Raw genomic sequence first — 18,611 nt, forward strand, 5'->3', positions numbered from 1 at the left:
CTAGAGCGCAGGCTCGGTAGACGTGGCGCACGGGCTTAGTTGCTCTGTGGCGTGTGGGATCTTCCCGGACCAGGGCTTGAACCCGTGTCCCCTGCATTGGCAGGCAGATTCCAGGGTGGCAGGCGCCACCAGGGAAGTCCCTTCCTGCCTATTTAAATGGGCCCTGACACTCGGGGCTCCCTCCGAGGGCTAAGTGCTGGGGCTCACTGGCTTTGCCCGGACGCTGTCCCTCCGCTGTCCACCTGGCTCCCTCCCTCCCTCCCCTCCTTGAGGTCTTTGCTCAGGTGGCACCTCTTCTCTGTGGCCTCCCTAACCACATGCTAAGATGCCAGCTGCACCCCCATTGCCCCAGGCCCCAGCCCGCTGTACTTAGACCTGATGTGCCCCACAGCCCACTCCTTAATCCTGTCTATTGTCCTGCCGCTGGACCCTGAGTGACGCGTCCTGTGTGCTGTTCACAGTTGTACCTCCAGTGCCCAGTATGGGAGCGCAATCCACGTCTGTGGGGGGAGGGGGGAAGGGGAGGGGGAGGGGGAAGGAAGGAGGGCGGACGAGGAAGTGTGCGCTTCCTATCTGGTGATGTAACCCACGTGACCCCCGCTCTCTTGGTTGGGAAATGTCCAGATAATCTTTCCTGTCTGCGCCTGGCTGGTAAATGGGCCACACCTGGGCAGCTGCATGAAGGGGTGGATCTCACTAATACCAGAGGACAGTTTCCCGGCAAGAACCTTTGCGTCCCGGGCTCTCAGAGGGTGCAGCTTGTTAGAGGTGCTGGTTTCAGAGAGGACTGCTGAGCCGGGAGGAGACCAGACTCGTTGCCCCGTCTCTGCTCCCCCAAGATGTCTGAGGGGTGGGCGGTGGATATCAAACAGGGACCACCTGAGTCCATCTCCCAGGCCAGAGCCAGTCCGAGCCACCACGGGGGCAGCCCGGGCAGCAGCCCACCGCCCCGTACACCTCCCCTCCCCGCAGGGTGGCCCAGGCGGCATCCAGTTGTCACTGGCATCACCCGGCTTCTCCCCTGCCCCTCCTGCAGGCCGCCTCTGATCCCTAACTTAATTTATTTTGACATCCTTGCTGCCATTTGACCTCCCTATGGAGTCACGTGGTGCTTAGAACTCATTATACCCCCTTGAAACAGGAAGTTAATTAAACCCTTCACAGAGCCGGTGTTGACAAGCGTCGGTGAGGGCCCCTGGCACAACAGCCCAGCGGCTCCAGGGCCTTGGGCTGACCAGCAGCGGTGGGAGCGAGGCCTGGGTCCCCTTCCCCCCAGCGCAGCCACCAGGGCCCATTCTGGAGCAGCAGGCGTGGGTTTCCTAGGGAGACTCCCGCTCTGCTGCTAACCTGCTGTGTGGCCTTGGGGGACTGACTTCACTCCTCTGAGCCTCAGTTTCCTTGTCTGGCAAATGGGAATTCTAACCATCCCTTCTTCAGAGAGCTGTTGGGAGCAGACGGTGCTCAGCACGGGCCCTGGCACTGAGGAACCGTCCACAACTCACTCATACCACTGCAAGCGTAAGGTAACAGCGTGCTGAGTACCACAGAAAAGGCACCTGGGCCCTGCAAGCTGGACCAGAGAGGAGCAGTCAGGAGCTCCCTGAGGAAGGGTGGGGGGCCAGCCAGTGGGAGGGAAGGGTGCACCGGGCAGCAGGGACAGCTTGTGCAAGGGCCCTGTGGCCACAGGCCACCGGGACCCACATTCAGGGAGGTTCAGAGGAGAAGGTAAGGGCAGGGCAGAGCCTGAGGTTATCATTCGCTTAACGGAAGGCCTGGCTGGCTTCAGCCTTTAGTGGGGCCAGGAGTGGCTGTGGGGATCCAGTAGCGGTCAGGGTGGTAGGTAAGGGAAGCTTGGAGCGGGGGTTGGGCTGACAACAGTGTCCCCACAGGGCCTCTCAGAGCTATACGGAGGTGAAGTCAGGGACACTGGGGGCACAGTGAAGCAGAAAGAGGGCTCACGGTGTGGCCTGGCCATCAGAGGCCCCTCACCTGACCTGGGCTTGGGACGCGCTCCCCACGGTCTGTCCAGCCCTCCCAGCCTTTCCGTCAGCTGAGAACGCCCTTCTGCCACCACTCTCTCCTGAACAGTCTTCATCGTTCGGTGTCCAGCTTAAGTGTCTAGAACATTCTGTGGTTCCCTTGGTCATCACCTAGCAACAAGTGCAGAAGCTGGGATGTGGGAGGCGCCACAGTCAGCCCCCTCCCCACCGGCAGCCACTGCCCGGACCCGGGTGGTCCTCCTGGGTTGGGGCAGCAGGGAGCATGCCCGTCAGCAGAGCCAGGCCCACGGGTGCCAACCCACAGGGCAGAGGGCAGCGGTGGAGCAGACGTGAGCCCAGAGCCACAGTGGCACCAAGGCTAGGGGAGCCCTGAGGGTCATGCCCCCCACCCCCACTGACAGATGAGGAAGCCAGGACCTAACTGCTTAAGGACTTGCTCAGGGTCGCAGCCTCCAATGTGGTAGAGCCAAGGTTCAAACCCAGTTCTCCTGGGGCACAGCCAGGGTTAAGAACCCGGGCTCTGGAGTGCGACTGCCTGGGGTCACCACTTCTGAGCTGCAGGGCCACTCTGAACCTCAGCGTCTTCATCACCACCGCGACAGCCTTGGAAGCTGTGTCCTAGGCCCAGCTCTGCCACCTTCTGCCTGGGTGACCACCAGAGGTGGTCAAGGACATCATGAGAGACCGTGAACCAGCCCAGAAGAAGGGCTCGGAAAAGGCTGGTGATGCTGACAATGACATCGCCCCTAGAGCCATCCCCAGGAGGCTTCCCTAGGCCCAGACAACCTTGGAGCCTTCTCGAGAGGCCTCCAGACTACTAGACCTTGAAATCCAGCAAAGCAGGAAACATCCAGGCCGTGGTCAGGGCAGCCCAGCTCCACGCCAAGCCCTTCTCAGCCCCATAGTGGGTGTTGCCAACCCCCAAGTGGACTGAATGCAGTTCTGTTTTCTTCACCAGTGACGTTTGGATGTGAATCTTGGCACTCCCACAGGGGATGCAGGTGGCCAGATGGAACCCTCTCCCATCTGAGCAGGGATCCCTGCAAAACTCCACAGAGATGGCACCTCCTCCAGTTAGCCTTCCTTGATTTCCCCAGGCAGAGGCGGTCGCTCCTGCTCTGGGCTGAGCCGGGCCTGCCTTTCCACAGCATTTCTTGCTCCTCTTTCCTCAGTTTATCGTCCGTATCAACAGACCTCCCCTGAGGGTATAGTGGCCTGTGTGAGCAAGGTCCTGTGACACCGCCATCGGTCACAAGCAAGCTGGAGTTTCCTCATCTGTACGGTGGCGGTAATAATATCCCCGTGCAGGGCAGACAGAGGGGGCAAAGCATGGAAGCCAAGTGCCCCAGAAACATCACGGGCCTGGGTCAGGGCTGTCATGGCAGGTTCTTTTGTTTGTTTTTTATAAATTTATTTATTTTTAATTTTGGGTGCGTTGGGTCTCTGTTGCTGCGCGCAGGGCTTCTCTGGTTGCGGAGAGTGGGGGCTACTCTTCGTTGCGTTGCGCGGGCTTCTCATTGCGGTGGCTTCTCTTGTTGTGGAGCGTGGGCTCTAGGCGCGCAGGCTTCAGTAGTTGCGGCTCACGGGCTCAGGAGTTGTGGCGCACGGGCTTAGTTGCTCCGCAGCATGTGGGATCTTCCCAGACCAGGGCTCGAACTCGTGTCCCCTGCATTTGCAGGCGGATTCTTAACCACTGCACCAGCAGGGAGGTCCCCTGTCATGGCGTTTGATGGGCACTTGACCCGCGCAGGTGCACAGAGCCCTGCACTTGGCTTAAGGCTCTTCTGTTGCTGCCCGGAAATTCTTAATTTTTGAACAAGGGGCCCCACATTTTCATTTTTCACTGAGCCCTGAGAATGATTTAGTGGATCCTGGTCAGCAGGACCTGCCTCTGCCTCTAAGTCCCTGGGCAACTGGGGTTGTCTCTCCTCTCAGAACCTGAAGTGGCCAAAGTCCTGCCACTCTTTTCCTCCTGCACCCTAGACAGACATCACTAATTGATCGTGGTTCTCCTCCACCTGCTGACCCTCAGAACCCTCCTCAACACAGACCTCCAGGCATTCCAGCAGCACCAACCTGGGCGTCACTTGCTATGCATGGAGCCTCAAACCCAGCACAGGTCCAGCCCGTGGCCACCTCCTCCAGGAATCCCCCTGACTGCCTGACTGTGAGGTTCCCATCCTGTAAAGAGGCCCCCTTTGGGGAAGGCAGCAGGCCCAATGAGAAACCCAGACAGGTGGGGCCCCTTGTCCAGTTGACAAACATGTGGGAGCCCTGGGCTGAGTGAACCAGCCATCCATGGGCCCCATGCTCCCCAGAGGAGGGGTGCAGCACCGGGTAACTCTAGGAAGGCTGTACCCCTTGGCCCTGGAGTGGGAAGAGCTGGTGAGCACGTGACCCCGGACAGGTCTCTTGGCCTCCCGGCCTTAGTGTTCTTCTCTGTCCACTGGCAGTGGCAGGTCCTGGGGTAGACCTCAACCTTCTGCCCTGCCTGCCAATCTCCTGCCCTCCTGGGAGCAGCGGTAGGGCAGGGGAGAGTGCCCAGGTTCTGAGGGCAACCTTTTCCTCTTCCGTGGGGCAGGGGCAAAGGTAACAGGAGTCACAATGAGGGGGGGGTCTCACGGGCAGAGTACTCAGTACCTAGCCAGCCTCCATATGTGACAGTTGTGATGATTATCTGATGCCATCAGATGGGTGGGCCCAGCTTTCTGGACAGGCATCCAGGTGTCCTGTTTGCAAAGGTCTTCCCATTAGCCCCTGGGCCCTGCTAACTTCCTATTTCTTGTGAATATGGGGGGTGGGGGTAGGCACCAAATGCAGGCCAAGAATGTTAAAAGAATACACTTGAGCCCCCAGGGACAACTCTAATGGTGTATGACTTTGAGCCTCCCTGGAAAATGGGGGGCCTCTGGGATCCCATGAACATATCCCAAAGAACAGAAGGCTCGGTCTCCGTTTCCATGGCTGGAACAGGCAGTACTGACCTCGCTCCCTTCTGACTGTTCCAGGCGGGGAGGGGGCTTAGGGGTTCGCTCAGCCCGCGAAGGGTCTTCTTCCTGGGCCTCCAGCAGGGGCGCCCTTTAGAGGCACGGCCGGGGGAGGAGAGGCCCAGAGGGTCAACGCCTGGGGGCAGCTGCGGGGGGAGCAGGCACAGGCCGCTGGCTTCCACACCACCCCCGCCCCCGATCTCCAGCCATATCTGAGCCCAAGGGAGGGGGACCCGAAGTCCCCCACTCTCCACTTGGGGCTGCAGCCACCGGAGGTGGCGAACCCCAGGGATGCCGCTCTTCCACCACAGCCTTGGGCAGAAGCCCCACCCTGTCAGAGCCGGCTCCAAACCCCAAATCTGGTCCAAGGCAATGTGGAGCGTCAAGGCCTCGGGCTTCCTGACCCGGCCCTCACCGTCCCCCATCCCGCGGGCCGAGGAGGGTGGTCGCAGAGCCCAGAGGTTCTGGGCGGGACCGAGGCCCTGGAGGCGGAGTTACAGGGCGGGGGGCGGAGTCATGGGCGGTGGAGGTCGGAGCCATGGTTTGGGGGCGTGGTCTGGGCGGGGCTTCGGTGTCCAGGAACCGAACCAGGTCAGGTCAGGCTGGGGGGCGGAGCTGCAGCTGCGCCGAGGGGGCGGGTCCAGGGAGGTCTGGAGCCCGGCCGGACGCGGGGCGGCGGGATGCCTTGGGTCGCCGAGTCTGAGCCGGGTCTGGGGGACAAAGCGGCAGGGCCGAAGGAGTAGTCGAGGAGGCCACAGGTCTACCCAGGGCCGGGGGCGGGTTCAGCTCTCTGGGGGCGGGGCCAGAAGGCGGGGCGGGGCCATTGCGGCGAGGAAACAGGGCCAGTCCAGGGGCGGGCCAGGGCGGCGGGGCGGGGCGGGGCCAGGGCCGCGAGGTAACAAGATCCGCCCGGGGGCGGGCCAACTCGGTGCAGGCGGGGCGAGGCCGCGGCGCTGGGGGCGGGGCCAGCGGTGGAGGCGGGCCCGGAGGCGCGGCGCCGTGACGCGGACGCCCCGCCCGCACGCCCCGAGCGCCCGGGCCGAGGCCGCCCGGTTCGCCGCGCGCTGCCCGCAGGTTCCATTGAGAAGAGCCGAGCGGCGGCGGCGGCGTCTGCGCGGAGGCGGAGGAGCCGGCAGCAGCCCGCCGCCCGCCGGCCCCGGCGGTCCGCGCGGCCGCACAGCAGGGCCGAGCCTCCGGCCTCCGCAGCGGCGCCGGGCCGGACGCGGCGGGCTGGGGGCGCGGGCCGGGGCGGCCGCGGAGCCCAGGGGCCGGGGGCATGAGCCGCCCCGCGGCCCCGCCGCGCCCCCGCCGCCCGCCGCCGCCCGCCAGGGGCTAGAGGCGGCCGCCACGAGGGCGCGCGGCGCCGGAGACATGTCCAGGAGGAAACAGAGCAACCCCCGGCAGATCAAGCGTGAGTCAAACTTTGCCCGCCGGCCCCGACCCCCGCCGGTCCGCCCCCGGTCCGTCCCGCTCTGCCCGCGGCGCCCGCGACCTTCACCCCGCGCCGCGCCCCCCACGCTGTGTGCCAAGCGCGCCGTAATCTAATCTCCGCTGGCGGGCCGGTCCCCCGCGTCTCGGCACCGGCACCGGCGGTCCCGCCTGGTGGGGGTGTCCGCCCAGAGGGCCGGAACGGGGTTGCTGGGGGCGCGGCCACCTCGCGGCCTGCCCCTCCCCCGCATCCCCCGAGATGGTGCGGCGATAAGGCGGCCCGATCTGGGCTCAGATAAAGTTTAAAATATTCCATTCTGCAAGTCCCATCCTGATAAGATCGCTCTGTCGGGACGGGCTGAAATTGTGATCTTATCTCGCGCGGTTGACTCTCCCAGGCTTTGTATCTAGAGGGAGAAAGAGAGAGACCTGGGAGGGAGAGGGGGCACCCGGGGCGCGTGGAAGTGCACGGCCAAGAGGCGGAGACCCGCCGGCGCCCACCCCCACTCCCGCTGGCTTGCAGAGCCGCCTGGCTTGGAGGATGGAGGTGTAGCTACCTCAGCCCACGCGCTGGGCTCCAGCCCTGTCTCTGGGTCTCGAACTCGAGCCTTCCCTGCCCGGGGACAGCCTCCTGGAGGTCCTCCCCTCCCTGTGTCCCAGCCAGGACTGCAGGGGCGCTGTGCGCTGGGTGGCTTGCGGTCACACACACTCTCTAGCCGAGGGGTCGGGGAGGGGTCTCCTGGGACTCAGTCCTGGGCCAGGGTCGCCTCCGCACGCGTCCAAGTGTCTCACCCGTCTGGCCCGCAGGCCACTCCCCCGGTGGGGGAGGGGGGGCAGGCAGCTGCTGTGTCCACACTGATGATGCCCCCCGGAGATAAGAGCGCCCCGTACTCTTGGGGCCCCTCGGCTGCCTGAGCAGGGAGAGAGAGGGCAGTGCACAGGAAGCACGGCTCCCCACCCCACGCCAGTAATAACTTCGCGCCTCTGCTGCCAGGGCCAGAGTGCGGGGCCACATCTCCCCGGCCAGACCAGCAGGTCGCTGGGGCTGCCCAGGAGGCGAAGAGGGGGCCAGACCACTGCCCAGCCCCATGTTCCCCCGCACTGCCTCTTCTGTCCACATGACCATTGCCACCAGAACCCTGTGTGCATGCTCCTGGGGGAGTGTCTACTCCCGAGGTCCCAGAGAGGGGGAAGGCAAGCATGAATCCGGGTTCCCGTAACCCGACTCCTCAGTGTGCAAGCGGGACCTGTTTTCCGAAAGTCGCTTTCTATCAAGTCAACTCAAGTATTAAAACCACCCACAGGTCCCGATCTGCGCTGGTTCTCTGGTTTCTTTTTCCCCTCCTCCCCTGTGCGCCTCTGTTCGGTCTGTTCTCGTGTGTGCGTGTGTATGTGTTTCAGCGTGATGAGAAATGCAGATAGCGCGGGCAGGGAGATCGCAGGTTGGGAGCCGATCGCCAGAGCCGATAAGGCCCAGAGCGGAGCGAGCGCCCGGGCTCAGCTGGGTCGACCGAGCGGTGCGTGTTGGGGACAGGGACCAAAGCGGGCGCGAGGGCGAGCCCCCGCTGTCCACCTTCAGCGCGCCCGGTAAGCGGGCTGGGGAGAGGGCCGGCCCTGGGAGGCGGGGCCGGGGCACCCTCCCTTCAGCCCGCGGCCCCGGGCGCCTCCTCCCCCTGGCAGATCTTGGCGCGTTAAGATGCGAGCGCTGATTGTCACCAAGCGGCGGCGCCCGCACGCCCGCCCTCTGCCGCCCGCCCTCTGCCTGCGGCTGTGCGTAGGGCCCTGGCGGCTGTGTGCCCGCCGCTCTGGCCTCACCTGCGACCAGGCCGCGGGTGTGGAGGGGAGGGGCCCGAGCGCTTGGGCCGCCGCCCCCCCCGGGGCCCCCACCAAAGCCCGGGCGCAGCTGCCCGCGCCTCTGTGCGCCTTTTGTTCCGCGCAGAGATAGATGTGCCGCGCTGATAAGGCGCACAACCGATGGCGGCGGCGATAGGCGCGCCCATTTATTAACTTCAAACGTGGGAGCGGGGGAGGGCGAGGCGGGAGCGCGGCCTTGGCCGGCCAGATGGCTGCGACGATAGGCCGGGCCGCGCTGGCGGGGAGCGCGGGGCGGAGCGCAGCTCGGGACCCCCGCCGCCCTGGCCCGCCGAGGTTTCCTCCCGCCCGGGTCGATGTGAGCTCAGATAAGCGCCGGGCCGGTCGGCCGGATGGCGATCTCCCAAAGCGATAAGAGCCCTTATCTATGGCCACCAGGCCCCGCCGGGTTCGAGGCAACAACAGCGCGGGGGCGTCGCGGCTGGGGCGAGTGGGGGGCCTCCGACCTGCCGGGGAGGGGTGGAGGGGCGTGCGTGCCTGGGTCCGTTTGGGCGAGTTTTCATCCCAAACACACTTCATTGCCAGGAAGTTGATCCTCCCCCTGCGGGTGGTACAGTCCGTCAAAATGAAAGAAAACTGACTTTGCACCGGCCAGGAGCGGGGAGGAGGGGAGGGAGGACACCCAGCCCTGATTCCTATTAGATGGTGTGAGATAGCAGAGTCAGGGGTGTCACCTCCAGAAGGAGAGAGGGTGTTTTCCCCCTTGAATCAAGTTGGTGTTGGTGTTCTTCCTGTCAAGTGGTAAGTGTGACCTGCGTGGAGTTTTCTTGAAAAAAGAATCGAAGTGGCTTCTGCTGCCGAGCCGAGGTTGGGGGGAACACAGCGTGCTGGCATCTCTTTGAGCAGGTCCCCCAAATCAGAAGGGAAGGTCTGCTCAGACCTGCCTTCATTCACTCGGGAGGTCTTCACTGAGCGCTTGCTGAATGCGAGTACTGGGTCGTAGCCACTGCCCTGGGGAGCCAGGGGAGGGGTGAGCTGACCAGGGGCCGGCAGAGAGCAGTACGGAAACCGGGGAGGTGGGGGTGGATGGGGGCAGGTGGGGCACTGCCTGCAAGGGGAGACCTCCAGAGGAGGTCAGGAAGAGGCCAGCTGTTGGGGGTGCCTCCAGGGACAGTGGGCTAGCCTCAGTTTCCAACTCTGGACAGTGGGGACAGGAGCAAGCCCCCCGGTCACACTGGGGATGCCGAGGGGACCACAGAGCCCTTTTGCAGTGGGAGGGCCCCTGCGGACCGTGGCTCCAGATGCCAAGTGGAAGTCGAGGCCAGCCAGGCAAGGGGCTCCCGGAAGAAGTCCCAGCCCGAACAGCTGCTCCATTGCAGACGGAGGTGTTTTTCACACGTTCTCGGAGCTTGGTTAAGCAAATTATTGGTGGCCACAGGATGACTCATTCACTCCGAGCTTTAAGCCACCTGCCCGCTCTCCCCAGCAGGCAGACGCCCACCTGGAGGCTGGCCGTGCCTCTGGTGAGGGCCGGTTCCGGGGAGAGACTGGGTTGGGCCGGAAGAGGGGTGAGGTGGTCTCTCAGTTTTGATGAACTTGAGAGGATTATCTGCACAGAGCGATGCACCTCCCCCTGCCAGGTGTGGGAGGCTCCTGGGAAGCTGCCTGGTTCCCAGGGGTCACCTTGCAGTACCCACCACCCCACTGTGACGGCAGAGAAGCAAGGAAACACGGGGCTTTGGCAGCCTGGCTGCCCGTAACTCGAGCCCCATGAGCAGGTGGCTGTGCCTTCTGCAGCCTCAGTTTCCCGTCTCTTGAAATCAGGTGTGACCTTGCCTGCCAACCGGGGGTGGACGGGCACCGTGGCTGCCCTCAGCTGGCCTCCGCGCCCTCCTCAGAGCCCTGGGGGCATGGGGGCCAAGCTACAGTGAGCCAGGGACCCGGGCCTTAGAGACGCAGAGACTGGCTCCCAGCCCCCATTCCCTGAACCTGGCCTTGAGCAGAGTTCTGGTGGGCGGCAGCCAGGCCCCGAGCTCTCAGGCCCTGGGGCTGGGCCTTCGCGCTGGCTTTCCTGCATTCCTGGGCCTGAGGGAAGACAGACGGCTCACTTGCTCGTTAGATAGTAATAATGATATCTATAGTAGCTAATACTCGCGGGGCTTACTCTGTGCCAGGCCACGTGTTATCTTAAGGCAGGTCCTGTTCTTACCGTTTACATCTTGGGGAAACTGAAGCACAGAGAAGTTAAGTTTCTCACCCAAGAAAATGACAGCCAGAGTTGGAAGGCAGGCAGTCTGGCCCCGCTGTGGACATCACGCTGCTTTCCCACAGTCTCTTGCCTTTGTCTGCCTCTGGGCTTCCCCGGCCTCAGTCTCCACACCTGTGAAATGGGCCTCTGGGAGCAGAGGTGCCCAGGGGTCTTTCCCCAGCCCTGCCCTTGCCGAGTCTCCTGTGACCTCCTTCCGGAGATGTTTCTGCGCAGGGTAGGGGGATGGGGTCCCAGGAGGCTTCATCCAGCCCTGCCAGTGCCCTGAGCCCCAGTCTCATCCCGCCCACCTAGCCAGCCCCTCCCCAGAGGTCACTGGGAGCCCAGCATGGCACCAGCACCGCCAGGGATTTAAATGGGTCAGTTGGGGAAGAAAGGAGGAGGGAACACGATGCCATTAATTGTACCCCTTATCTCCTGTTTCTATGCCAACCAGACGTTCCTGGGGCTTGCCGGGCTCGGGAATAACACTCCCGGGCGGACTATCTACCATCGACAGGCCCTCTCCTGGAGGCAGCTGTTGCGTCCCGGCCGCTGTCGCCAGCCCCGTAGCCCCGGGCCCGGGTGCCTGGCTGGGCTCCTGCCACCGGCCCCCATACCCTTGGATCCTCCTGGCGCTGCCCCATGGCCCCTGTCCCCGTTTCACAGACGGGGAGACTGAGGCCGCCATCACACGTTCACTCTCTGGACCTCACCTGCTGTTCCCCACCCAGGCAGGAGTGGCCTGGACCGAGAGGGTGGCAGGAGAGGGGGCAGCAACACCTGCAGAGCGTGCCCCTGTGCCTCCGTGTCCTCCGCTTTGGCAGCAGGAGGGGGGTGGCCCCGTGGGTAAGGGCTCAGCCGCCTTCAGTCCGCAGTGCACGTGTCCCTGTGAGGAGGGGAGGGCAGGCTCCCGTCAGGCTGCCCCCTCACCCGAGCCTGGGTTCAAGCCGAGACTTGGAGGATTTCTCTCTGGCTTCTTTCAGCCCCTTCCAGCCTCAGTGCCTTCGCCTCGGTTTCCCCATCTGCAGAATGGGGATGCCGACACTGGTGGTCCCTGAGCACAGCTGTGAGCACAGACGGGAAATACACGTCTTCTCAGACAGCTGCCAGCATCCCCATCGTCCTCCCCCGCAGTATCTTTGTGGTCCATCGGTCAAGTTAGATCTGTGGTTTCCAGCTTATCTGTGATGGACAAATCCCTTTTCCCAAGCTGTCCCCAGAGAGTGAAACACATGCAAGGACCCTGCCTAGGAAGTGGGGCCCGCACCTGCCCCGCTCCCGTCTCTCCTCTTCGTGGCTGGCCTTCGCCTCCAGCCGTTCCAGCTACAACTTGCCAGGCAGGTGCCCGGGCTGCGCACACCGCACACGTTGCTTGCCCTCTCGGCAGAGAGGAGGGGCTGCACTGGGGAGTTGTCAGCGAGGTTCCTCTGTCCCCCACCCACCCCTCACCTCCCCGCCTGAGCTCTGGATGGGTTTGGACCAAGCCAGCCCAGAGTTGAGGGGCTGTGGGGCCGGGCAGCCCACTGAGAGGACCCCAGGGCCTCCTGTGTCCCTGTGCCCATTTCACAGAGGAGGAGCTGGAGGCCTGGAAAGGAACGGCGGCTTGCCGAGGGTCCCCGGGCAGCATCAGTGTGGGCGGCCCCTCTCTGCCTCGGTTTGCCCCCTGGTTCAATGGGCACATCCCAGTCCAGTGCCCCATTTTGCAAATGAGGTTTTGAAGACGTCAGGAGGCCGGGACTAGAGTCCTGCCTCCAGGCAAGGAGGCGATGAGGGCAGTCTGGGTCTGAGAGAGGCCGCCCCGCCCTTCTTCCCCCCGCCCCGCCCCCCGCCCCCCAACTTTCAACTCCAGCATCACAGCCCCCAGCTGAGTGGCCTCAGGGAGCGTCTCCTATTTTCTCGTCTGTAGAACAGGGGTGACACGTGACACGGCATCTACCCCAGAGGCTGTGTCCGGTACCCACGCGGGGCTGGGACACAGAAGGTGATGAGCTGAGCACACCTGGGATCCCAGGTGAGATAGGGGCTGGGCTGTTGGTTGATGGGTGGCGTGTTGCTCCCACCCACCCCAGCTGTCCGTGGGACCACTGGGCGGGCTGAGGACAGGGACCTTTGCCTCCGGGCCCGGGGGTTCCATCCCCACCCGGTGCCCCACAGCAGGGAGTGGGAGCTCAGAGATCGGGGCCCGCACCGTCCTCCGAGGGCTCCGGGCTGCAGGCCAGCCCGTGTCTCCGGAGCGGGAGGCCACTGCAGCGGGGGGCTGCCACGTGGCCTCGAGTCCTGGCCTTGCTGTGACCCTGTGGGCAGGTGGCCTCTCTCCTGCCTCGGTTCCTGCTTTTGGAGCAGAAGCTTAATAAGAGCACCTCCCTCCTGGGGCCTGCATGTGGGGTCCGTGAGATTCCCAGATACAAACTGTAAAGTGCGGTCCCGCAGGCAGGTCCTTGGTGGACGTGGCAGCCCTGGGAGCTGCTGGTTGCACTACTGACGTTTTGCCAGAAGCCCCAAGGGCTGGACGCTTCACACAGAGGCCTGCCTCCCACCCTCCTCCCCTTCGTGTGTTAGTTTCTGAAGAGGGAGGGAGTCGTGGGCCGGGTGCCCTGACTGCACCTTAGGCGGGGCGGGCCCAGGCCCCATCAGTCCCTTTCCTGCCCAAGGGTCTTACCTGCTGTTACGATTATCATCGTTATTGACTGACCCATTTTACAGGCAAGAAAACTGAGGCCCTGGGAGACAGTAACATGCTCAGGAACTTGTGATCCAGGAGCTGGGTCTGTGGACCCCAGAGGAGGGCCGAGGTTTCTCTGGGCAGTGCCCACTCGGCCCCCCAGTCACCTGTCCTGCCCTCCTGAGTCATCCTGTGTCCTCCCAGGGCCTCCTGGGCCCAGCTCCTCCCCGCCTCCCCTCCCTCCTCCCTCCCCCCAGTCTCCTGTTTGGGAGAAGGCAGTGCCCGCTGGGGCAGGAATGTGGTGGCTGACCTTGGGCCAGAGCTGGGGCACAGATAGGCAGGCCCCTCCCCTCTACCTCCTGTCCCTCGATCTGCCTCCCCTGGGCCTGCCGGCTACACCAGGGCCCCATCACCTCTTTTACGGGAGGGGAAAACACGGCTCCACAGCCCGAAGAGCAGCGAGGGGCTTCCCCAGGCCCACCATCGGGCCCTTGGCCCCTTGCAACGAGAGACAGAGCTGAGGCTTCCCCCATCTGACCCGCGTTTACTGGGGCCCCAAGCTCATCCCGAGACTAACCCCAGCTCGTGGTCACTGGCCGTTAGACCAGGCGTTAGCTGAGCATTTACTAAGCCCCTGCTGGGTGCCCAGCACTTGCAGCCGTGAGCTCACGTCCTCCCCTCACAGCCTTTGAGGGGGGCTCAGCAGTTAGCCCGGTGCATGGAGGGGAAACTGAGGCTTAGAGGGTTTAAAGGTCAGACTCAGGACCGCGGCTCGAGCTCCCCACCCTGGGAGTGAGGAGAGGATGGCGACGGTTGTGGTGTCCAGGGCCAGAGCTCTCCCTGCGGGGCTTGGTGCCACCCATATTTACATCCAGGAAACTGAGGCTTTCCTGCGGTTCCAGGCAGCGTCCAGCTGTGGTCTCCTTGGTGGCTGTGTGACCTTGGGCAAGTCCCTACCCCTCTTGGGCCAAAGTGGCCGCTGCCCAGCCTTCCAGCTTCAGGAGAGAGACCAGAGCCACAGCTGAACCGGCACACGAAGGCCAGGCCCTCCTGGGGCGGTTCCTGGTCACATGGGCCCTCTAGGCAGCAGGTGGGGGGTATCCCCGGGTGGGACTCTCGCTCCGCACCTCAGCTTAAGTGCTCCCGGGGAATGAGTGGATTTGGAGGCCCTTTCCTCTGAATGGGCAGATGTGTTCTGTTTATGGGCCCTGGGTGCCCCATCCCCTGGGGCATCCCATGCCGGGGCCCTGAGGGCAGGCAGGAAGCCCCAGCATTTTAGGGTCACACTGAGCGTACCCCGAGCCTCAGGTCGGGACCTGCGGGCGCAGAGCCCACCAGGATGTCCCCACCCTGCTCCTGGGGCTTGGGGCCTGGAAGAGGCTTCCAGCAGAGGTGATAGGGGACCCTGCGGGCCACAGGGCAGGAGGGCAGGCTGCCCACACCCCGGTCCCCCCACCATGCCCCCACACCACCCACCCTTTCCACTTCATGGGCCTGGCACGGCTCGGGAGGGCCTGGGACCACCCCAGCCCCACTGGGGCTCTGAGGTGGCCTCCTGCCTCAGTTTCCCCTCCTGCACAATATGCACACACCCAGCTCCGCCCAAACCAGACATTTTCCCAGAGAGCAGAGGGACCGCGCCCCGCCACACACACACTCTCACTGCAGTGGCCTTGATGGTCAGTGGGCACCCAGGCCCTCATGGGCCCCGGCCAGGTCCTCCTCTCCATCCTGGCTTTGCCCGCCGGGGCCTGGTCCGCCCGAACTGTCTCCCCGGTCCAGGCCTCTGGCAGGCGCAGGTTTCAGCTCCCGTGATAACTCGGAAAGTTGAACTGGCCCCATTACCGCGCCGAGATGGTTGGCGAGATACGGCCTTGATAATGGGGGAGATACGGCGTCTCCGTGGCCAATGGCCCAGCCTCTCCACCCATTAACATTCCCCACCAGCGATCCCTCGCACTATCTCCTCCATTTCCACTCCTCCCGCAGATAAGAATGGAAATTCTGACTTCATAGCTCACTGATTAAAGTGTCTGGATTTCTTGATAATACACAGATAAATTATGTTTTTGAAAAAGAAGGTAGGGAGGAGGGTGGGCAGGGTGGGGGCCGTCTCTCCCGGCCTGTCCTGTCCCCCTGGGCCGGCCATCAACCTTGGCACGTCCAGCCTGCACCTCCCAGGCCTCTGCACAAAGGCAGTGTCCGCGGGCCTGGGCTGGGGAGGGAAGGTAGAGGCCTCCGCTGGGAAAGGCAGCAGCAGCGGCAGGGACCGTGTTGGAGGGAACGAGGGCCAAGGGTTGAGCCCTCGTGGGAGATTTCAACCTCCCCAGCTCACCGGAGCTGGGTGTGTGGACCCCGCTGCCTCGCCTCTGTCTCCTGGGACGTATCTCTGGGCCTCGGTGTCCTCATGTGTCAGATGGGCCCAGGCTGGGGTCTCTCCTCTCCCTCCCTGACCCCTAGAACGAGCGGCGCCTGGTTATATGCAGTCGGTGCCCGGTAAATGTCAAGGAGCCCGGCGGAGCCCCACCTGCCAGTTAGTTGGAGAAAGGGAGGGGCTCCCAGCTCTCTCTCCCTGCCCGGTCCCCAGCCACCCTGCCTTCGGAGGCCCGCCCGGCCGCCGCGTGTGACGGCTGGCGCCCTGATGGGACTGAGGTGCCATCTCCGCGTCTGTCTGGGTAAAGCTGCCTCCTTCAGCTGATGAGATCCGCTGCTGATGGTGCCATGAGTGCGATTGGGGCCACCGTGGGACTAATCCTCCCCGCTGAGGGACAGGTGCGGCAGTCACGGGCGAGGGGACGCTACGGAGGGGAAATGAGGCATCCTCGCCCCCTCGATGCAGAAAGCCCGGCAGAGGAGCTGCCTGGGGCTCCCGGCAGGCGCAGGGCAGCCGGCCATTTTCCTTGCTTTCTGCATTTATTTTTTAAGCAACTCTTGAGAAACGAGATTCTCTGTGGTCCCAGAGACAGGAGGCCTGACTGGACAGTCAGTGACATTTCTGGGTGGCTCTGGGTCTCCACGCTTAAAATCCGAATGGAGCCATTGTTAGCTGATAGCTCCCTTCCCTGAGCGCTTGCTGTATGCCAGGCCTGGGCGTGACCTGTGTTATCCTTAGAGTCCTCCCGGTATCCTGGGAGGGGCACCTCTGACCTCATTTCTCCTCGGAGGACTCAAGGCTCAGAGAGGTTGAGTAACCCACCCAAGGTCACACAGCATGGGAGGAAGCCGTAGAGACCTGACTTAGAGGCCTGGTCAAGGTCTGGGTCTCCCTCTTGGCTGCAGGCTCTGGGGATGCTGGCGGCCATGAGCTTCCCCCTGCCCTAAGAGGACTGCCCTCTCTGTTTTGGGGGGAAATGCCCAGGCACAGAGAGGGTGAGTGGCTTCTCAGGGCCACACAGCCCTGTCCAAGAGCGATGGATGATGGGGCGGCTGCTCCTGCTTGCGTCTGGAGGTCATTTCATCTGTCCTCAGAAAATGGGCCCCTTTGGTGATAAAGTCGGTTTCTTTCTGTCTTTGGGGTTTTATTTTGTTTCAGTATTCTAAAGGAAGTCAGCTATTTCCAGTAAAGTGTGTGCGTATATGGCGGAGGGGGACCAGCATAGGGTGGGGTGACTGGGTCTGAATCCTGCCGCCTGGGGAGGGCGCCTGGGCAAGTGACTTACGGCTTCCTCACCTGTGCGGTGGTTGTGACTGCACTTCCGGCCTCCTCGGCCTTTGAGGCAGGGGACGGGAGAGAAGCAGGGAGAGCGTCCTGGGACACATGCTTTGGGGACGCGGGGTTCTCTCAGGGCACCTGCGGGGGTGCCTGCTGCACCTCCTCCTCGAATCCCGCCAGCATTCTTCCTGGGCTGTTGGTGGCACATGGCTCCAGGTTGCAGAGGCCCAGGGCCCTGTGCTCTCACACAGTGACCTGGGTGGTTCTGGAACATCGGTCCTGTGGCTCTGGGAGCCCTCCCCTTGGACCCTCTGCTTTCAACAGAGCCAGAGAGAGTGCACAGGGAGGCTAGGGGGTCCGCCCCCATCGCTGTGGCTCACAGGCACTTCCCTGTTCTGAGCCTCCGTTTCCACATCTGTAAAACGGGGCTGAAGACACTAAGACCTGCCCCACAGGCGCCAGGCTGGGAGTCAGTGGCCCCTCTGGTCATCTCCCCTGGGGCCTCCCTGTCCCCGCCCAGCCGTGCCCTCCCGGGGGGCACAGGACTTCTCAAGGAAGGAGCTCAGTACCCGCTCTGCAGACCACCCCCTTCAAGGCCAGGGAGGCCCAGGTTCAAATCCCGGGCCCCGCACAGCCTTGCGGTGTCACCTCTCTGGGCCTCCCTGCCCTCGTCCTAAAACGGGAGTCAACCCTCCTCAGGGCCCTTTTGCAGGGGTGGTGAGAGGGATCTGGGTTCTCTCTCGGGCGCAGATGCTCCCCTGCCGCCGCTGCACTGTCACCCATCTCAGTGGTGACACCGACCCTCGGGACCCCTGCCCTTTCCAGCCAGGAGCTCCGGGCCTGGACACTGGGTGTGTTAGACACAGAGGGAGGGAGCCTGAGAGGGAGGCCCCTCGGCTCGGGTCCCGGGTGTGGGGGTGGGCTGGGGGGTGTGTTCCGCCCTCCCCCCGAACCTGAAAGAAAGAAAAGGGAACTGCGATAAAGAGCAGATAGGCTTGGTGGTGGAGCAGCCCTATCGCTGTTATCTATCTGCCTGCCTCTCCGAGCGGTTCTGTTGTTTCCTCTTATCTCACCCACCAAAATGCCAGGAACAAAGCCTGTGCACACGCGCTCACACACACACACTCACACACCCGCGAGCCCACCGCCCTGCAACTCAGAGCCGCGAAAATGGTGCCACTAGTTCTAAGGTGAAAGCAGGGGGACCGGGTTCTCGTAAAATCATCATCAATGTCTCCATCACTTCGCAAAGAAAGGGGAAAAATAGCCCTCCCTGAGACGAGGCAGCGAAGAATAAGAAGTGGCCCTACAGGCCCTCCCTGGAGGGAAGGACCCAGGCTTGGGGTGGGGAGCCAGGACTGGAGGCGAGGTCCCAGCTGTGCTGCTGCGTCCTGGCTGTGTGACCTTGGGTCAGTATCTTTCCTGCTCTGAGTCATTCATAGTGGCGGGGAGGGGAGGATTTAAGGAAGTACCTGCGCTCTAACCAGAGTTCTCTCCGAGCAGCAGACCTGGGGCTAAGACGGGTCACCCTGAGCCTGGCACCCCTAGAAGCCACCCCCCAGAACCTGGTCCTCCCACCAGAGCCCCTTAGCCCTCAGGCTCCCCAGAATGGCCCAGCAGATCCAGTCTCCCCGAGAGCCAGCCCAGGGCCCTCAGAGCCCAGTGCCACCCCCCATCCCACCCAGCATGGTCTCCCCAGAATCGAGCCCCCCACGCCCCACCCCCACAGCCAGGGAACCCAGGGCCTAACCTGTGTGTCCTCAGCCAATGGAAACGGGCATGCAAATGAGCAGGAGTGAGGCCTAGGGATTGGCTGAGCACT

The 18,611-nt window shown here is 63.5% G+C and overlaps 1 protein-coding gene across 1 annotated transcript in view; it reads left to right on the forward strand.

Moving 5' to 3' along the window:
* The first annotated feature begins 5,667 nt into the window (after positions 1-5,667).
* ZFPM1 (zinc finger protein, FOG family member 1) overlaps positions 5,668-18,611 on the forward strand; it is a 66,969-nt gene continuing 54,025 nt past the window's right edge. Inside the window, 2 exon segments of the mRNA XM_060000914.1 lie at positions 5,668-5,700; positions 5,702-6,398. Coding sequence (XP_059856897.1) covers positions 5,668-5,700; positions 5,702-6,398 — 730 coding nt within the window.

The sequence above is a fragment of the Delphinus delphis genome, chromosome 20, assembly GCF_949987515.2.
Source record: "Delphinus delphis chromosome 20, mDelDel1.2, whole genome shotgun sequence".
In the NCBI taxonomy this organism is placed as follows: domain Eukaryota; kingdom Metazoa; phylum Chordata; class Mammalia; order Artiodactyla; family Delphinidae; genus Delphinus; species Delphinus delphis.